At 38.0% G+C, this 19791-nt stretch overlaps 1 protein-coding gene, 1 long non-coding RNA gene and 1 other non-coding gene across 4 annotated transcripts; 1 reads left to right on the forward strand and 2 right to left on the reverse strand.

The window, feature by feature from the left end:
- Positions 1–286: 286 nt before the first annotated feature.
- Positions 287–16988, forward strand: LOC131304152 (truncated transcription factor CAULIFLOWER A-like). 2 transcript variants are annotated; one of them, XM_058331283.1, is made up of 7 exons: positions 287–639; positions 10003–10078; positions 10849–10910; positions 10987–11107; positions 11736–11777; positions 16652–16705; positions 16785–16988. In XM_058331283.1, exons 1-7 carry the CDS (start codon positions 455–457, stop codon positions 16986–16988), a joined length of 744 nt encoding a protein of 247 aa, XP_058187266.1. In that variant the 5' UTR covers positions 287–454. The 2 variants fall into 2 exon arrangements, with proteins under 2 accessions (XP_058187266.1, XP_058187267.1); XM_058331284.1 differs by having other exon boundaries at positions 288–639; positions 16809–16988.
- LOC131305818 (small nucleolar RNA snoR100) lies at positions 12048–12155 on the reverse strand. The gene has a single exon (XR_009193375.1). It is a non-coding gene; the product is annotated as a small nucleolar RNA snoR100 (small nucleolar RNA).
- LOC131304154 (uncharacterized) lies at positions 15252–16910 on the reverse strand. The gene is made up of 2 exons (XR_009192318.1): positions 16775–16910; positions 15252–15632 (listed from the first exon to the last, which is right to left on the reverse strand). It is a non-coding gene; the product is annotated as an uncharacterized LOC131304154 (long non-coding RNA).
- Positions 16989–19791: the final 2803 nt, after the last annotated feature.

Below are 19791 nucleotides of genomic sequence, written 5' to 3' on the forward strand. Positions count from 1 at the left end.
CACAAAAGGATCCCACTTCCACATAAGAGGAGTGCTAAATACAAAGAAAATCTATCCGGAAATTATTCTGAATGGACAAATCAACGGTACAGATACAATTAAACTATACCATTGATTTGCTCTTTCGGAATAATTTCCGGGTAAATTTTTTTTGCACTTGACATTTCTCTCCGCATAATCACCGACTTTGCCACTTCGGCTACCGGTATCAGATGACGAGGAATCAAAATCACCGCCTCTCTCTCTCTCTCTCTCTCCTATATTATCCCTCTGTCTCTCTCTCTCTCTCCTACACTATTATCCTGTCAATCATCAAAAACAAAATTTAGTAATCAAGGTCCAAATACCTGCTTTTCCCCTCTTCATTTTCCTTACGATTCCTGTCGTTATTTCACGGACGACTAGATATAGGTGGTCTAGGGTTAGGGCTTTCTAATCTTTGGGCTCTGGCGAAATGGGGAGAGGTAAGGTCCAGTTGAAGCGAATCGAAGACAAGAACAGCCGTCAGGTCTCCTTCTCCAAGCGACGCAGCGGCCTCATGAAGAAAGCCAGCGAGCTCTCCGTCCTCTGTGACGTCGATATCGGCCTCTTCATCTTCTCCGGCCGCGGCCGCCTCTACGAGTTCTGCAGCGGCGACAGGTACCCACGGCTTTTTCCGTCCAAATTCCCCCCCCAAATTTCCACCCTTTTTTTTCCCGCACCCATTATTAATTGATATTGTTAATTTAATGTTATATACGAAGAAGAAAGAGATGGTTTCTTTCTCTTCTCTCTCTCTCTCTCTTTGTAGGTCTGAAAAGCGAGAAGTTTCTGTTGTGGACACGATCGCTTCACAACCCCAATAGTCTCTAATATTATACTCCTAGAACTGTGCTCGCTGGACAAGAAACGTACCCGTATAACCGGCGGCACCTTATGCTAGTTGTTCAAGTTGTTAGTGCAGTCATTATGGCTATAAGGGACAGCCGTTCCGCTCGGGCTTGCTACCCGGGCGTGTTCTACTGGTTTTTTTTATACATATCGAAAACTCTCTGTTCGTCTATGGTCGGAGATTTGGAGCCTCGGTCATGGGTTTTGCTTCGTATGTAGAGAGAGCCGGGGTGTGCGTTTATCAGGAAGCAAATGGGTGGTCGATATTTCCTACTGATTTCGTGGTACTTACGTCTGTTGGGGTCATGGTTTGCTTGTATTAGTGGATCGGAAGCAGAGACAAGTCTTCTCAGTATGATTGCGTCTGTTGTTTTTGTTTGTGGTGTGTAAATCATAGTACTATGTGCTTATCCTGGAGATATGGGATAAAGGGTCTAGATTGTCTTTATTTTGGTCATGCCTAGGATATGCTTCTTTGATGTTGTACGCGCCAAAATATTGCAATTGCTTGCAGTCGCCATGTCCTGTCAATGTTCAAGGACGTTCTCCCCAACTTCTTTTTTTAGCAATGTCCTATTCCTGGCCTTGCATGTAATCTTTTCTTTGATCTGGCTAATTGATTGAATACAGCTTAGTATAGTTTGGCAACTAACCTTCATTGTGTATGTTTTTATATTTGCATACATACATCGGCACTAATAAAGGTGAATAGAGAGAGAGAGAGAGAGAGAGAGAGAGAGAGAGAATATGTGCTTAATAAATGTTAATAATCTAATAGAGAATGAATACGACCTTGCTTACAAAAAAAGTGGTAGAAATGTAGCTAGTGGGAAAGAACATTTTGTTCCACAGAGATGGAGATGGAGCACATTTGAGATGAAATTCTTAATTATTTTAAGAGTTGCGTATAATGACATGTTCGTCATGCGATAGTGTATGATATTAAGAGAAGACATGACAAATACTACGTTGCAATTGAAACATGATACATGATAATTGAAACAATGGCATTTCCGAGTTAGTTTAGAATCACTTTTGTTCAATGTAAATGTATATGAGTTGAGATTGCATGGTGTTTTGCTTTAATCAAAATTTTTATACTCATTTTGGAAATCAAGAACCTTTAAACAACAACATTTTGAAGGGTAAAAACTTGTGCCAATGGTTCACCCAATTGAGATATCCTAGGGGATGCTGATTTCCCCCCACTTCCTCTTATGGTATGAGTGAGTTGGGGAGGATTTGGGAAAAATGATGCACAATGGGTGAAATTAAGGTTAGGTTGAAGCACACCATCCCCGATTGGGGAGGATTTGGAAATAATGATGCACAACTGGTGAAATTAAGGTTAGGTTGAAGCACACCATCCCCGAACCAACTTTAATGTCGCCGTATCCTTGTCTCTCTTTATGAACCCGTCCTATTTCCATTTTAAACTAGTAGTAACACCATCCTAATAGCATTGATTCATTATTTTCTACCATGCACATCTCTAACTCAATATCTTCACCATCACTTGCTACTTTCTTTCCTTGTCTCTCCCTTTGCCACATAGTTTGAGTTTTGTCCCACACCAACTATGGATTTGATCAGTTGTCTTTCAAATATACTTTTGAGTTTTCTGTCCTAATATTTTCCAAGAGAAAAACACAAAAAAATTGTTTAAAACTATTATATTCCGTAAAATTCCAAAATAGTTCAAGTATAGAAATGTCATTGTATATTTCATGACATGTCTAATGTAATTACTATTGATCTTTTTTGTCAAGTACGTGAGCTTCAAAACATTCGGAGTTTGACATATTTGCCATTTTATACACACTCGCACTTGGGTCCATGTATATTGCCTCTCTTATCCACTCAATTGAACAACATAATACAATGTTTGCATTGAGGGGTTGGGAGAGTAAGTGACGGGTTCAGATGAAAAATATTGACTACTTTTTTGATTTACTTTTTAGGAAGAGGATGGGAGAGTATGAGAAGTTGCAGGGGAAAGGTACAAATATTTAAATAAATGTTTCACTTTACTCCCCTCTGAAATTGGTAGAAAATGGAAGGTGGAAAGCATTGCTTATAATCTTTTGGGTAATTTGCAGTTACATTCCCTGTACTATTACTGATTTGAAGATACAGCCCTTGTATTTCAAATTTAAACACTTACACCCTTGTACTTTGAAGTAAAGAAAGGGAATTTGCACTTGCACCCCCTATATTTTTACATATAAGGGATGTAAGTGCTTAAATTTGAAGTACAAGGAGTGTATCTTCAAATCAGTGATAGTACAGGGGATATAAGTGCAAATTTCCCTTATCTTTTACATCAATTTTACTCATTTAATAATAATAATAATAATAATAATACAATAGCCGAGGTTGTTGGAATGTATGCCCTTATGTTCAACATTATAGGAGATCCTGGCGATTGACTTCACTCACCATCACCTTAAGAAAACATGGCTATAAATCAACGAGGTCAATCTTGACCTAATTTGCATTTTTGTCAAGTAAAAAATCATTAAAAGGATAATAGTTTTGGGAATTGAGGCGGGCAACCAAATACTGAAACATGCTTTTAAAAGTCTATTAAAACCTTATGCCTCTGTGCTTGAAATGGATTTGCTATCTTATGTTGAGCTTGTGTTTAAGCTCATAGTCTTGCTTTTATGATGTTTGAGACAACTAGCTCCATCATGTCACTAAACTTATTTTGGCGTGCCAGAATTTGTATTTTTATGTTTCACTCGGTAATATAGCTCCAATTCATGATGTGGATCATTGTCAATCACCATACGTTAACCGTCCAACCATTTTGTTGAATCTTGAATTCAAATCATTGACCATCTTTAGAGTTTCCTCTTGTTTTGAGCTAGTTATACTGAATAATGGAAGTCATGTTGATCGCCTCTATTGCATTCTCCTCTTTAGATGGATGAGATGTTTCTACAACTTGGACTTCGGGAATATTTTAGTTCTAATAGGCTAGAAGTTATCCACCTTTTTTTTATCATGCAATTGTACAATATTCAAAAGGTGCATAAGGTATTTGAGACTTTTAACTATTTTTTGAAACATAAAGTAATGTATCACAAGAGTAATGAGATGCATAGGGCATCTTATTAGGTGTTGATGACACCCCAATTTTGATTACTCGTATTTTCTTAGTAGACTGCTAAATGTGTCCCAAATGATTGATAATGAAAACAATGCACAAACATATGCTATGGTTGATTTTAGCGTCAATGATTCAAATTATCCTAACTAAGATTCATTTAAGCCATCCACTAATAGCCTCATAAATCAAGGGTTGTAATTTTTGCAAGATCAAGGATCTCCAAGCAATTTTAAAAAGAAAACGACATGGGCCAATTTTACTTGAGAAATGATTTTGGGCCAAAAAAAAAAAAAAAAGGTTTCGAAAGGTGTTGTGGGGCTATTAAAATATTTGAGACTTAAAATGAAGGTAAGTTAAGCCTACTAAAGCCCAAGGACCCAAGTTGAGAAGGCTAAAACTAAATTAGAAAGCGTGAACTTGCAGCCAGGGTTGTTGGGAAAGTAAACTTGATTTTAGGTAATTCTAGGGAGTTGTGGAGACACATGATACATGATAGTTATTCTATCAAATTACTTTAAAGCATGTGACTTGTGGGATGTTGTTGGAGAGGACAAGGAGATTCTAGAAACTCTGAAAGGTTGAAGAAAACAAGGAGATTCTAAAAACTCTTGTCGACAAAATTGAAGTTGGTAAGTTCAATAGAGTTAAGGATTATGGACTTCAGCCATGTGAATTTGTTAGAACTCTATTGAAGCTTGAGAATGGAGGTCACGAAAGTAATTTTCCTAGTAATTGGAATTCACTTATTGATTTGGAGAATAGTGCATTTGACACTACCTGGGTAAATATGGATGAGTTCTATGAACCGCATGATCGGAGATTTGCAAAATTCAAGAATGGAGACCAATGGAATGTCCGTCTCAAGGAAAAACTAGAAGATGCTCAATTGAAGGCACTACACAAGAGTTAAGGAAAAAATTTCTTAGTCTTTATAGAAAATTTAAATTCAAGGTTCTCACATCCATGGAAATGGCTATGAAGATGGTTACCATTGAAGGTGGCGGATTCAAGTTTGTGATGGTGATGCTACAGTAAATGTTGGAAAAGTAAACTTGATTTTAGGTAGTTCTAGGGAGTTGTGGAGACACATGATACATGAATGTGGTGTGATTCATGTATGTCGCTGAAGATTCATTTGTTAGTTCAAGAGGAGTCGTTATTTATGTATGGAGTCTAAGGGTCAATAGTCACCTAGTAGTTTGTGTACTTGGTAAGATTCATGTATTTAGGAGCCTATAAATACCAATATAATCTAGTGATTCTAGGTGTGACAAATGTGTGATGTAAAGTAGAGAGAGAATGATTAGAAAGAGTGAGGTTGAGTAGAGTGAATGCACAAACTACTAGGAATATTCGAGTGGGATAAAGATTGTTAGAAGTATTTTATCATAAATTATGTGTTATCTCCTCCCTCACATGACACCTATTTATTTAAGTGTATTTGGCCCATCACGAATTTCCAACAGTAGCCACATGGATGGCAAAGGTTAAACCTTGCGTTATGTTTACAAAGTTTGAAATATACAAATTTGTAGCAGCAAATCAAAATTTGCAGACGCAAGATTCAAGTGCAAAAACAAACAACTTCTATAGATCTATCATGGGCCGACTATGGGGACTTTATGAAGTTTTTTAATCATTTCTAGGTAAAAATTTGATGTTGGGTGGCTCTCCCTTGCCTATAAATACAAGAGAAAACCTATTTGATCAACACACAATTGAATTCCAAGCCTACATTTCACCTACAAACTCATAATTCCCTTGTTCTTGCTCTCTATAATAAGCTCTGAAATTATACACCTCAAAACAACAATTTCTACCTTAAGTTCACCACTTAAATAGACTTCTCTTACACTATAAGCACATAAATAAGTCCTTAGTTCAAATTCTCAAAGTTAGAATCAAATGAAAGGATTTTTTGTTGTGAAAATTTGCACCATCTATCTTCGTAGTTTAGGAGGAAAATTCAAGCATCTTGTATGATACATCTCAAATGTGAACATGGTTTCACGTCATTGGAAAATGTAATGTAGTACATGAACATGAAAATGTGATGTATTACATGAACCGGGAAAATGTGACATTAGATTGCCCAATTGGTTCACTCAGGGAGTGGAATGAACTAGGCATCATAATGGTGTGAAAGACTTGTATCGTACAATTTGTAAATTATCAACGCCTTCAACCCTGTACCACACATGAGCAGAAGAAAGGAACACAACTTAAATCAATTTGAGGTCTTGCATAGCTCTTGGAGGATAATTAAGAGAACTGCTAAACACATGGCAATTAAGTTTAAGTTTAGAAGAATGGATGAACATAACTTATTTTCATTCAAGTTTCAAAAGTGGAGGAAAAATAAGTTAAGTTTAAAAGAACACAACCTAAAGCTTCGTCAAGTACATCTATTGAAATAGGTGCAATCCTTTAAGATGAGATGTAAACTCCCAAGCAAAATGACTCAAAACTTAATTCTTGTCTTGAGATGGATTGTATGGTTTCTAACAAAAAGCTCAAGGTCATCATTTTACGATCGAGAGGACAACCGGAGAGTTCTAGAGAGAGAGAGAGAGAGAGCGAGCTGTACAGTGGGTTTCTCCTCCCCACCCCAGCCGCCCCCCTTTTCGTGCTTTCCCCTCCTCTTTTTTCCCCCTAATGTTCTCTTCTTTCCTCTATTCTCCTCGGTTTCCAATTTTTAAGCCTTCTCTCTCCTTTCCTCTCCTTCCCTCTATCCATGGCTGTGAGAGAGTTGACTCTTTTCTTAGGAGAGTAGATCTCTCAATCTCCTCATTATATTTGGACCACGAAGATCCAGATCTAAAACTCTAGATCTGAGTGCTTGCTTTTGAATCGATCTGGAAAACGGTGTTCTTGAGCTCTCTAGCGGTGACGGTGGAGACTTCAAGATGCAGATCCTGTGGAGATATTGCGGCAGGAACTAGATCCAGTAACATTCCTCCACCCACTTCCATGAGCGGAGAGTTAGGGTCCGACATCGGAGTCGAGCCGCTATTCTTTTTGTTTTTGTTCTTGTTTTTGTGTATTTTGTTCTTGTTTTATTGTATTTGTTCTTGTTAGGCCTATGGGCCACGTTTTTTTTTGGATCCGCAAAGTATTTCATTAAAAAGCCAAACGACACTTATACCGATTCCATCCGAACACAATGAAAGGGAAATTACAACCAACCCATCACCGAAAAACACACATGACAAACAGGGACAGAGACTAAACTAATGTCTAGATCCTAAGCACGAGCCAAGGCTCACTTCACACCACCTCTATGGATCAGGAGACGTGGAGCTAGTAATCTATCCATTCAGCCACCTCGAGATGGCACAAAATCCAAATTAGAGACAACAATTGCAGACTCGATGGAAACAGACATAACAAAAGCAAAAAATAGGAAAACAACACCATGGACAACTCCATTAAACACGCCAACCAACTCCAATCGAGGAAGGACACACCGTTGCCAAAGACTGAGGCTGATCCTCTATCCAAAGTGGTGGAGATAGAACTTCGGCAAGCCCCCACTGCCACAGCAGGCTCCAGGCGCGGAGACCGAAATAGAAATCCGCTTGGGCTAGAATTCCGATCAAATGCAACCACGGAACCTCCTCTGTCTCTTCATGTCCCATGGCTAAACCTTATGAAGTTCGGGTACTCCAGAAATGTCGCCGTACGCGCACTGGGTACGGGTACGGCGTCAATACGGCAAAAATGTACCGGATACGGCAAAATCATACCAGGTACTTTTGGTATCTTTGGGTACGGCAAGGGTACTCCGTCGATATGCCTTGGGTACTTCGTGGATACGTTTTAGCCCAAAATGAGAGACACATTGATTTTGAGAGAGAGAGAGAGAGAACCAAAGTTGATCGAATTGATGACGGCTACGAGGTGATGACTGGGTTCAAGGCTTTAGGGCTTCTAGCTGGCTTCTCGATCGACTGATGACTTGGGTTCTCTATTTCATCGTAATATATATTACAAAAAATATAGCATAGCCCCTTAAGTTCTTTACCACAACAATAAAGTCTCTTAATTTCTAAAAATTACAGTTTTATATCTTCCAGTTCCAGCATACCTCTAATTGTTTAGTATTTCAATTTTACCAATAACAAACACAAACATTATATCATTTTCACTTTTTATCTATGTTGCTTTTTGTTGGTAAAATGGGTTTATATTTCATTTTATGCAATAAAAATAGTAAAAGATATTATGTGTGTGTGTGTGTGGATATATACATATATATATATATATACACATATATTCGCCGTACCTGTACCCTATTTTTTGGGATTTTGCTGTTTCCCGTACCTGTACTGCGTACTAGTACCCGTGCTCCATAGGCTAAACCAGAACCAGCGACAAACAAAATCAAGGCCAAAGCCCGATCCTTATTCTCCCGCCACCGCACCCCACCCAATCTGGGGGATGTATTTGATTTTATCAATATAAGTTGGGCTTTTTCCCTGGTCAAAACAAAAAAAGAAGAAAACAAGCTCAAGATAGGGAGGTCATAGGTTTAAATGTCCCTATTCTCAATAGTATGCCTCAATTTCTCTCATGGCACTTAAATTGTCTATCATTTCTCCAGAGAAAGATTCGTTATGTTTATAGTTTTCACGCCAGCCTAGCTCTCTAAGCAAAGAAACCCTTCTTCGACATGCATCATGGATCTTGATCATGAATGTCTTAGAACTCAAATTTGACCCTTGGTATGATCCTACTGTCATTAAAGTGTCACTTAATTTCCACCAAGCGATCCAATTGTAGTCACAGCCCCATCCGTAATGTCCTTTATCTCACAAATGTAACCCTTTCTTACACCCTCTCTCTCCTCCCATCATACCATATCTGTAAGCACCCTTTTAAGCTATGTGAATATATATGAAGCATTAGTACTTTCAAAATCCCGGCATACATTTACCCATACCCACACTGTAACGTACCAGGTACCAGTACTTTGATGGTTACTTCTAAACCTGTACCGGGTACATGAAACATGTACCAAAAGTTTTTTCTTTGCCTTTTGTAGTATCTCAGAAGTACACCCCAAGATACATTAAGCCGTACGCAAACCAGAGATGAAACGAAGTTGACAAGACTTCCTTTTTCTATGGTTAGTATGATTGTAGAATAATGAATTTGATCTGTAGGTTCTTTAGCATAATGGCATTAAACTCTAATTTGCACCTTAAATTTAGCGTTAAACTATTATTTGACGTTGAATGCCTAAGTAATTGCCCAAGTCATTTACCTATTTCCTTTACTTGGAGTGGGATACATACATGTTATACATTCCTCTAAACTGTAATAATACATTTGTTATAGCCGTACCCCAACCGTACCCATACTCTAAATTTTTTAGGTTTCGCCGTATCGACGCACCCATATTGTACCAGTTCTCGCACTCATTCCTGTACCACGTGCTTCTTAGGACTGAAGATCTCTTGTCATCATTTTCTGTCTCCTACCCAAACTGACTCAATTAAATAAGAAGCTCAATAAATTTTGGTCAAAGATAAACAACATTATGTCCTTGAACATCTCTAATATACGTCTACAAAATGCCTTGTTAGATACCTTAAATGTGAGAAATAGACTAGCTGTCAAACAGTAAGATTTGCTACATAAAGTAGAGCTGTATAGCAAGCATCCATTATCTATAACAATATAGGTTCTAGTTGAACCATCTTGCAAAGAATCGGACAATAGGTAATTTACCCAATGACTTGCATTGTCTGCTTAACATCACCATTTCATACGATGATTTTTATCTACTGAAGTAGTAACAGTTCTTACCTTTGAACTCATCAGACATATGAACAGTTAACTTACCCTCTGTATCTGTAGAGCACCAGGACTGCTGTGTGCAACTCTCTTCGCGTTCTTGTACTACTTGTTTTGCTCTGAATATTATAAATTTCCGGTTTGAATGCAATTTATATCGCTATTTGTTAGTAGTTACAAATGCTGGACTCACTTACATGATATTTCTTATGATGCAGTTTGAGAAAAATCCTCGATCATTATCAGACTCACAAAGATGCAGAAGTTGCTGGCGGGAGTGTTCAAGAATCCCAGGTTGGAAAAAAACTAGTTCCATGCTAAAGATATGTTGATCTTAACTAAACCTGAAATGATAAGTGCTTTGGCTGGCTAACCACTAATTGAGATGCAACTCTGTTTTCTCCACCAAATGATTAGAAACGAGTCACTGGAGATACAAAAGCTGGGATTATTATGTTATTTTGTAGTTTAGTACATATGGTATTTTATGGACAAACAGTAGAATGCAGTTTAGAGACATGGGCTGAAAACGTTAGGTCATTTTGAAATCTGTACAAGGAATAGAGGTTCTTTCCCCCATGTAGCTAGGGGCGGGGTTGCTCCAGTAATAGAACTACAGGGCAACATTTACACAGAAATTGACAGTTGAGCTTTATTTACTGCTTTATTTGCCCATGTGAACGTTACACACCTGTATGACTTAACACACCATGACTGCACCATCGCGCTGTAGACTCTAGTCATTCCCCACAGACCCATCCATCCTAATTTTTATGACACAAGAAAGAAAAGAGCTACGGGAGTGCTGTTAACAATGGCTGAAGTCACAAAACTATTCTACCTCTCTTCACGTTGAAAAAAAACTGTTCCGAGGGCTATCATGAATTTTTTGCAGTCCTACATCTGTTACTAGTTTGTTAACCTTTGTCTCATCATCACTCACAAATGCCTTGTCTGCATTGAAGCATCACCCCTGTTGTAAGGTGTTACCCTTTTACCAGTTAGGCAGGATTAAGGACAAAAGGCAATCTAACTATTTGGTTCTGGTTTATCTATGATAACAGAAGCTTCCCGTGGAACACATGAATACTAGGAAAGGCACTGACCTACTCCAAATGCTCCAAAGGTACTCTATTACCAGCTCCTGTTCTGGCACTACTTACTTCACTTGAGTGGTGACGCGATACTTTGCACATTTGCAGATATTTTGAAGAGCAAAAGGTTGATCAGCTAGATGTGACTGAGCTCAGTCAATTGGAGCACCAACTAGATGCCATACAACGGCAACTAGATGCCATATTACTGCAAACCAGAGTCAGAAAGGTAACTTCTACCACATATTGCTGAAAGGTAACTTAAAAACTCATGGGGACCTAAATTGCCAACCAGACCTTAGCCCACCGAGATAAAACCATGTTTAGATATCCTATAGACAGATAACGTCGTCATATTTAACATTAGAGAAACAAAATTCTATTTAAAAATAAGGCATTTAATGAATGAGTTGAGAATCTTGAGATTGTGCAGGTACCAAATTTCCATATTTTACACAAGATGTACCTAACAACACAAACAATAAGCGAAAGAAAGATGAAACTAGAAAAATGAGAGAACAGGCACATAATCAGAACAAGAAGAGAAAGACTGAAGCTAAAACCAGACTTCAAGGATTCAATGCACAATTCTGTTAAGAATTAGAAAATTGAGAGCATCTTCTTATTCTGAGAAATTGAATATCTTTACAGGTTAATATCATCATTACACTATCGTGATACATATTTATCATATCTTGGGATAGCTCTCGCAATACCATAACATTCTATGCACATTCACATTCTGCAAATTTAAAGACAATTTGACTTTGATTTCAAAAACATTTCTGATTACAATAACAAAAGCTGGTTATTGTAATAAATGATACCGATGCTCACCAAACACAAACTTTATGCAGTCACAGCTAATGATGGAAGCAGTAGCAGCTCTGCACGGACAGGTATGTCATCTAAGAAATTCTACTAACTGAAGTTATTTCTTCACTAGTTTCTTTCTTCCTACGTCTGGGCATGATTACTTGTTCAAGATATTAGCATCAACACATTTCAAATGTTTACAAGAAAAATACAACAACAACAATAACAAAACCCATGTAATCCCCAATCATTGGGGGTATGGGTGGGGGAGGAATGGAGATAGACCTAACATTTGGCAATATGCACAAAGTGGCTACTATCAGAATACCATTGAAATAGTGGCCCCCTATACCTGTTTTGCTGCAGAACCATGCCCCCAAATCAATGCCAAATGGAATCAGACAGAGCAGGCCTAGAGACCCAATTCAATTTATGTACACATTACCATACTTCTTTCATTGATAGTCCAGAGCATCGGTATGCACAATAAATGTTTACAAGAAAAATACTTACCAAAAACAAAAAATGTTTAGAAGAAAAATGATGACCAAATAGTATCTCTACAATGACCACCACAAACTAGACAAAGCATTTAAGTCGCACAAGACTTGATTAGAATATTGCACAATACACATTAGGAGTGTTGTCTGTGTTATTTATGAATTAAGATGATTGTGTAATAGGGGGAAACGAAATCAAGAGAAAGTTGAAATTGCAGGAACAGATTATTCATAGAGCAGTTGCTAATGCCTGTTATACACAGAATTTTTTGCCTCTTTTGGGTTTGAGCAAATTGTAAGAAGAAATAGCCTAGGAGTACATCACCCGTGGTTGGGGCATTTGACGAATTTGATTTTTGGACCCTTAAAGAAGATTGGACAGTCTAGGGGTGCCATTGAACTTGTAGGCCAGTAAAGGTAAGGGCAGAAGAACTGTAGGTGATCATGAAAGCAGAGAAGAATATGATCAAAAAATGAAAGTGGAGAAGAAGAGGGTCAGAAAGTGACTAGTTTGGCAAAGTCTTCAAACCAGACCATTTGGCAGTTGGATTGCTGTTCAAGAGTTCAACTCATTCACATAAAAAGAAGAGGAGATGAATCGTACATATGATCATGAATGAAGTCGAAAATGCCAAAAAACAGTTTGCATATGAGTAACCGGCCAATATATGAACCTAGAAGTTATATGAGCCCAGATTACAGGCCTTTCTTTCTGCTAGGAAACGTAAGGTTTGGCCGAAAAACAAAGTGGGGAAATATTAATTTGACAATGTATGACATGATTTCAAAGATTAACCTATCTACCATCTCTGAGGAACAATGCAGGGAATATGGTTATTCGTCAAGATTGATGGGAAGTATTATCCACCTATAACCTTGTAGAAATTAGCAGAGCCATAGACAGACTGTTCCACCTATGCGTAGTAGATATCAAGCCTCGTTGCAGCCTCGATTCAAGAGGGTAGCATTTCGGTGTACCCCTATGCAATGAGTGTTGTTCTTGGTAAAATTTATTTTAGATCAACCGATGCTCTAGACACTGAAATTGATTTAGGTCTCTAGGCCTGCCCTCTTATGCCTTTCGGCTTTGATTTCGGGACATGGTTCCATAGCAAAATGTCCATTTGGCTCCTTGGTTCTTGGAGGTATAGGGGGACCACTGTTTTAGTGGTATTCTAAGAGCAACCACATTGTGCATAGATTGCCAAAGGTCAGGTCTGTCTCCTATCCTCCCCCGCCCATATCCTCATTGATTGGATACCAGATGAGTTCTGTTATTGTTTGTGTTTTATCAAAGATCATTTGTGTTTGTTTTCATGCAGCTGGGACTTTAGTGTGAGCCGTGCAAAGTAGTTTCGTTGACCTTGCAGTTTTTGGAACCTTTTGCCATGATTTCCCTATATCTTGGATTCATCTCCCAAGTTGCTTAGTTGTCTTAGTAAATTTTTGGGGTCAAACACATGCCTTCATTTAGTTATACAAGTACACAATAGATTTATCTTTCTCTTGCGGATATACAACTCACATATGGCTAAAAGTCAATTAGAGTGGATACAACGGACTGACGTAAAAAATATTAACATCAGAAGATGCTCGACTTTGATGATGAAAGTCTTTTGCAGTCCTTGGAGTCTAAGGACCATTGTAACCTATTAACCTCATCATTGGTAACCAATAATGACATGGAAATGCCCATAAAGGAACAGAACACCTCTGCCAAATATGATTGCAGTGCAGATAGGTTGAGAGCTGTGTGTGCTCTGGTTTGTCTAAGGAAGAACTTTAGGTGAGAGTCCAGCTCAAGAAAGGATTGGGAGAATCCGACCACCAGGAAATCAGTTGGATACGCAGATTCACATCTCCATGTACACAATTTAGTATTCTTGGTGTAGAAGCTATTTGTTTTAGCTTTACATCCATCCCAAGGAATTCAAACACATAGAGCTTTTTTGCCTGATGGAAAGGAGAAAATGACAGGAACGTTACAGAAGCTTAGGCAGTAAGACAACTGCCTAGTCGAGAACGGAGTTAGACCTTAACTTTAAGCCAACAAGGATGCTGGTTCCTTAGACAGGATTAAGTTGTATTGGTGACAAATAGGTTGATCCTCAAGGAATCAATACAGACTTACCAATTTAACATGCAACCGGTAGGTCTAGAATTATAAGTAACCTATTCACTAGACATTCTTGCACAGAGAGATTAAACTGTCACACTTAGCCTTAGTCCAGACCAATGTAGCATGGACACTTCATCAGAGGTCAAGTACTGGTGTCAAACACTTGTCGGACACCGACACTCTCCGGACAAGTGTCTGACACTCATTTCCAAGTGTACTATTTTTTTTATCAATGTTATCTATTTGGACACTCTGGGGACACTTTAAAATGCTCCGGACACTTTCAGACACTTGGAAAACAAGTCGAGGTTGATAAAAAAAATAGTAGGATCTAATTAAAACTTAGGGAAGTCATATTTTTTGGGTGACGGATGATGGATTATTGGTTAAAAAGGCACAGAAATGATCAAATGCTTTTAGTCGAAATACTTTTATGAATGATATGATGATGGTTATAATGTAACGTATATGTGGTGTTGCATATTTACAATTAGAACCTTAATTGTTTTACATTTTCTTCATGTGATAGTATACATATATGCTTTTTAAAACGTGTCCCCTAACGTGTCGTGTCCTCCATTTTTTTAAATTTCGCGTATCAAAGTGTCGGTATCGTGTCACCTGTCCGTGTCGGTGCTACATAGGTCCAGACTGAGGGGAAAATGTCCGTAGGTCTTACACATCAGGAATGAGGGTAAAAATGATATTTATGTGGACCAAGAAGTCAACGCTGCACGTTGTTACATAGCTTCTCTTCTCTACTAAAGTTTAACAAGTAGTTTCTCTTTTCCCTGTGTTCTTTACCTCCGCATCTGCAATTGTCTACTACTCCATCAATAGTCATTTGTTCTCTTCTTCCCCTTTTTTCATCAGTGTCATACAGGAGTCACATGGTACTAGGTTAGCTCAACCAATCTACAGAGTAAACAAGTAGCTCCTAGAAGAAAGCAGTAACACACTAGGTTATCAGCCTCAGGTCCCTGCCCTTACAAGTACTCCTTACGACTCTATTTGCAAAATTACGCTCATATTTATGGGTATTTACATCGTACATTCTGGGCAAATATAATGTCTAAAGAGGGAAGTCACTACATTCTAGGCAAATAAATATCGGCCCTTCCAGTCTAACTCGTCGATTTGTCCTTGGAGAGCCCCAAATTCGTCTGTCCTCTTCGCGTCTTGTCAATTCCTTATTGATTTTGGAGGTGAATCACCAAAATCCGTGTCAATATCGTCTATACAGCATAATTGCATCCAATTTTGCTCCGTTCTGTCTCGTCTGTCCGTCAAATTTTCTGCCTCGGATCATCTTCTAGGCTCTAATACCATATTAGGAGAGAGATGAAAATAACACAAAAGACAACCTGAATTTAGCTCTTTGATAAACCAATTACGCACTCACCTGCTTCCCAGCAAGAGTCTTTTGACTACGGCCTTTTTTCGTGAAATGGACATCAAAGACCAACTGCAGGTCAAGCTATCATAGACTCATAGCATGCTCCGTTGTAACTTCTGGGTAGATCTTGTCTCCAATTAGTACAAAAAAAACCCTTCCCAAATAAAAATATAGAACAGATGGTCCATTCGAGCCTTAACATGGTATCAAAGTTGAGGATTCCGGCAATATTTTCTATACCACAGTAATCAATTCTCCTTTTCTTTATGTCGTATGTGCACCTCACTGCATTTCATTTCACTACTACCCTTATATTCTGCATCTATTATATGTCGCTAGAACCAGCCTAATCCCAAAGGTCCCATGTTCAACTCCTTCGGCGGTAATGCCTTGACTTACTGTAGCTCGTAAGTTGGTTGAAGGAATCTGGGTCTGCGGTGATCCTGCCTCCTTGTTTCCTCGTTACCCAAAAGGGAGAGAACAAGATAAAGAGGCCACATCTGTGTGGGTGAGTGCTACCAAATAATAGGAGGCCTCTGAATCCTTTTTCTACAACTCAAGGTGTCTAAACCAGGTTATGGCGAACCCATAATAATTTTGGAGAGACTAATCATATCGTCCACTAGCGGGCTATTTGAAGCCGAGTAAAACCATATGGACTGCCCCACAGCAACTCAGAGTTCCAAACCATCGTGTCTCGATCTTTTGTTTTGGTCAAACGGAAATATCGCGCGTCTCGATCTAATATGCAAACCTCTGACCAATTGGTGGTCCAATCATAGCAATCACATCGAGGAACGTGTTTTTTTATTTTTTATTTTATTTTATCACAAGAGATAATCACAAACATCACGGCACACACAAACATCTACATGTATAGTATTTTATTTATTTGTTGCTAACCGAAATTCCTAATTTTGTCCAACATTTGATTATGAACAGAGGAAAAACCCCGGGGAAGAGAATCAATTTGCGGAAAATTTTACGGAAAAAGAGGTATTCAAATTGAGGGAAAATACTTCTAGGACTCTTTAAGTGACATGGAGTAGTTTGTGAAACACATACATACTCACAGGACATGTTTCTCCATGGTCATCAGATGGACGAGATGGTGAATGATGGCGGCGCGTACGACGGCGGGCAGCGCCCCCAGCAGGCGGCGGAGGAGGGGGAGGAGGAGGAGCCGGCTGTCGGGACGGAGATCTACACCTGGGATAACACAAACCACTGCATCAGTACTATGATGACCACGCCTGGTGGCCCTGGTCCTCGTCTCTAAATCTATATCTACTCTACTGTACTCCTCCTTCCTAAAAAGAGAAGAGAAGATATGTTTTAGTATTATTCGGGCATAAAGGTGGCGGCGGAGGAGCCTCGTGCTGCCACGTGGAAGCTGTAGTGATGCTTTTCCATCTACTCTGGGAGTCTCCGAACGGTCTATGGGGTTTCCTTATAAGGTTTCCTATGATTATGTATGTGTGTGTATGTATGTATGTATGGATCATGTAATGATGTAAGTAATAAAACTATATGTATGTACTGTATGCTCTCTCACTGCCACCTGGCTACCCTAACTTTGACAGCACGTACAAACAGTGGTATGAATAAAAGTGAATGAGCCGTTGACTTGTACAGTACTGCTTTCTCTTATTAGAAAAAAAAAGGATAAAAAAATTCTTTGATGGGTATATATCCCACGTGGTACTTGTTCGATACATTCGAAACGTCCAATTTATTTTTGGACAGCTTGGGTTGAAATTCTCTCTCCTTCCATCCCAAACACTCTCTTCTTTTTCTATCTCTAAATACGAGCCGTCCAAAACGACAATGAACGACTCGGATGCGCCGAGTGGATAGTACCCACCCAAAAAATTATCCGAATATTCGAATTCTGAGCTGTGTTAAGTTGTGGAGGGTGGGCACCACTGAATTTGGTTAATGGCAAAAATATTTGTTATTTTTTTATTATTCAAAAGCTCAAATTTGATTATTAGGTAGGAGTTGTTAATTTTAATTATTACAATGTGACTATTTTTTTAAACACACAGTGCTAACTTTAGCAATATTTTGTTTTTGATTAATTACAATATGGATGCTCTTATATGAGTATGTGCTACTATTATGCTCTCAATATTTTTGTCGTGGCCTGTTTTTTTTTTTAGACTTTTTTGGCATGGTGTTTTCTTTTTCTCTTTTAAATTTTTTTTAGATTTGGATTAAATTTTCAATATCATATTATTCTTCTCAACAAGAGGAATCATAAAACATGAACCAAATTAAAAGAATTTCATTTAAGACGACAAAAGATCCAAAAATATTTTTTGAATTTTTTTTTGGTCTTGTATAAACTTCTTTCAAAAGATAATACTCCTACTGTGTTAGGACACCGTCAGATGCCACGTGTCAGTGGTCGAGATTGCATTGAATTGAATTTTGATCCTTCTCCGAACGACTCTGATCACACATTTGGCGTCGTCCCATTGCCGGACAGCTTTGTCCCCAATGTTGAGCTGATGGTCCCCTTCTTTAAAAAGTCTGGCTTTTGTTTCGTAATTTTTCCAAATTTAAAAAGATACTTTCCTGGCTACAGTAGTTTTTTAGCTATAGAAAAAATGAACGTGTGGTCTGCGTTACTCCTACGTTTTCAGTTCTTCTGAATCGTGATGAACTATAAAAGTAAAAAAAAAAAAGAAAGAAAGAAAGAAAATGACGAGAAAAGAGGAAAAACCCATTAAAACGTCAAATACTCCGAAAACTTTTTTGTCTTTTTGCACCTCTTTTTCTTTGTTGATATGCACTTTCTACAAAAGTTACCATTACTTTCCACTTCACTAATGCGTGGCAATATGTAATTTTACGTAAATAAAATCTAATAAATGAGTATATAGGCAAAAAAGAGAAGTGCAAAAGTCATTTCTCTTATTTAATTACTCTTAAGAAATTTTAAGCACGGGCCTAAGTCTAACATATTGGATTTTGATTTTCGCACTTATTGTTTTACTGATGACGCTCTATTTTGTTCATAAAATTACTAAAAGTGAGGTGTCATCAGTAAAAAAAGATAGAGCTCGAAAATCAGACTAGGGGGAAAAGTGGCACTGTACTAATTAGATGATCTTTGTATAATACTACACCTTTTTAAGTTGGATTTTGAGTATAAACAGAAATGACAAACAATTGTTAAACCAATTGCTTTGATTTAGCAGAATTATGAACTCAAGACATAAAAATAATACTAAGGCCCTGCTTGGATGAAGGGAAAAGAGGAGGGGGAAAATTAGAAGGGGTATATGGGGAGGGACTCACCTGTTTTCCCCGTTTGGCAAACCCAATTTCTTCCCCTATTATTTCTTACCCCCCTTTTCGTTTTGCCCAATTGTAGTGATTGTCCGGTATAAATTTTGGGCTCCTCTTGAGGTGCACAAAAATAATCCGGCTGTGGAGGTGTGTTTTGTGGACTAATCAACGAGAGCCCTAGAGTCAAAATTTAATTATGACCATTTAGAATAAAATGATCAGAAAACTAAAATCTTTCCACCGGTTCAAACGGATTGAAATTTGGAACACTTAATTGTTTTTAAAAAACTAAATTTTATTAAAAAAAATTATTTAATAATAATACTAAATTCGTTAATTTGTTAGTAGAAATAAATATTACGGCTTAAGTTGTGAAAGAATAATTAAATTTGCAATTACATATAAAACGTAATACATAATTAATTTAGGGACTGCACAAGGGCAAAATGGTCATTTGACAGCTTTTTATATCATCTACCATTCCTTATACCCCTATTAATCATCCATCCAAACCAAGTATTATTTAATCCATCTTCTTTAATACCTCGTCCAAATAACCTATTATTTAATTCCTCCTTCATAAACATCACATAAATTTGGGTCATCTCTTATTAACTAATACCCCCTACTATCTTATCCCCCTATTAACTAATACCCCCAAATTTTTTCCCGCATCCAAACGGGCCCTAAGTTATGTGATGTTTACACATGTGTTATGTTTACACATACCCCATTCCGTTATGTGATGTTTACACATGCATGCGTTTGTGAATAACCTTTATGGT

Source organism: Rhododendron vialii, chromosome 10a (assembly GCF_030253575.1).
Source record: "Rhododendron vialii isolate Sample 1 chromosome 10a, ASM3025357v1".
Taxonomy (NCBI): Eukaryota; Viridiplantae; Streptophyta; class Magnoliopsida; order Ericales; family Ericaceae; genus Rhododendron; species Rhododendron vialii.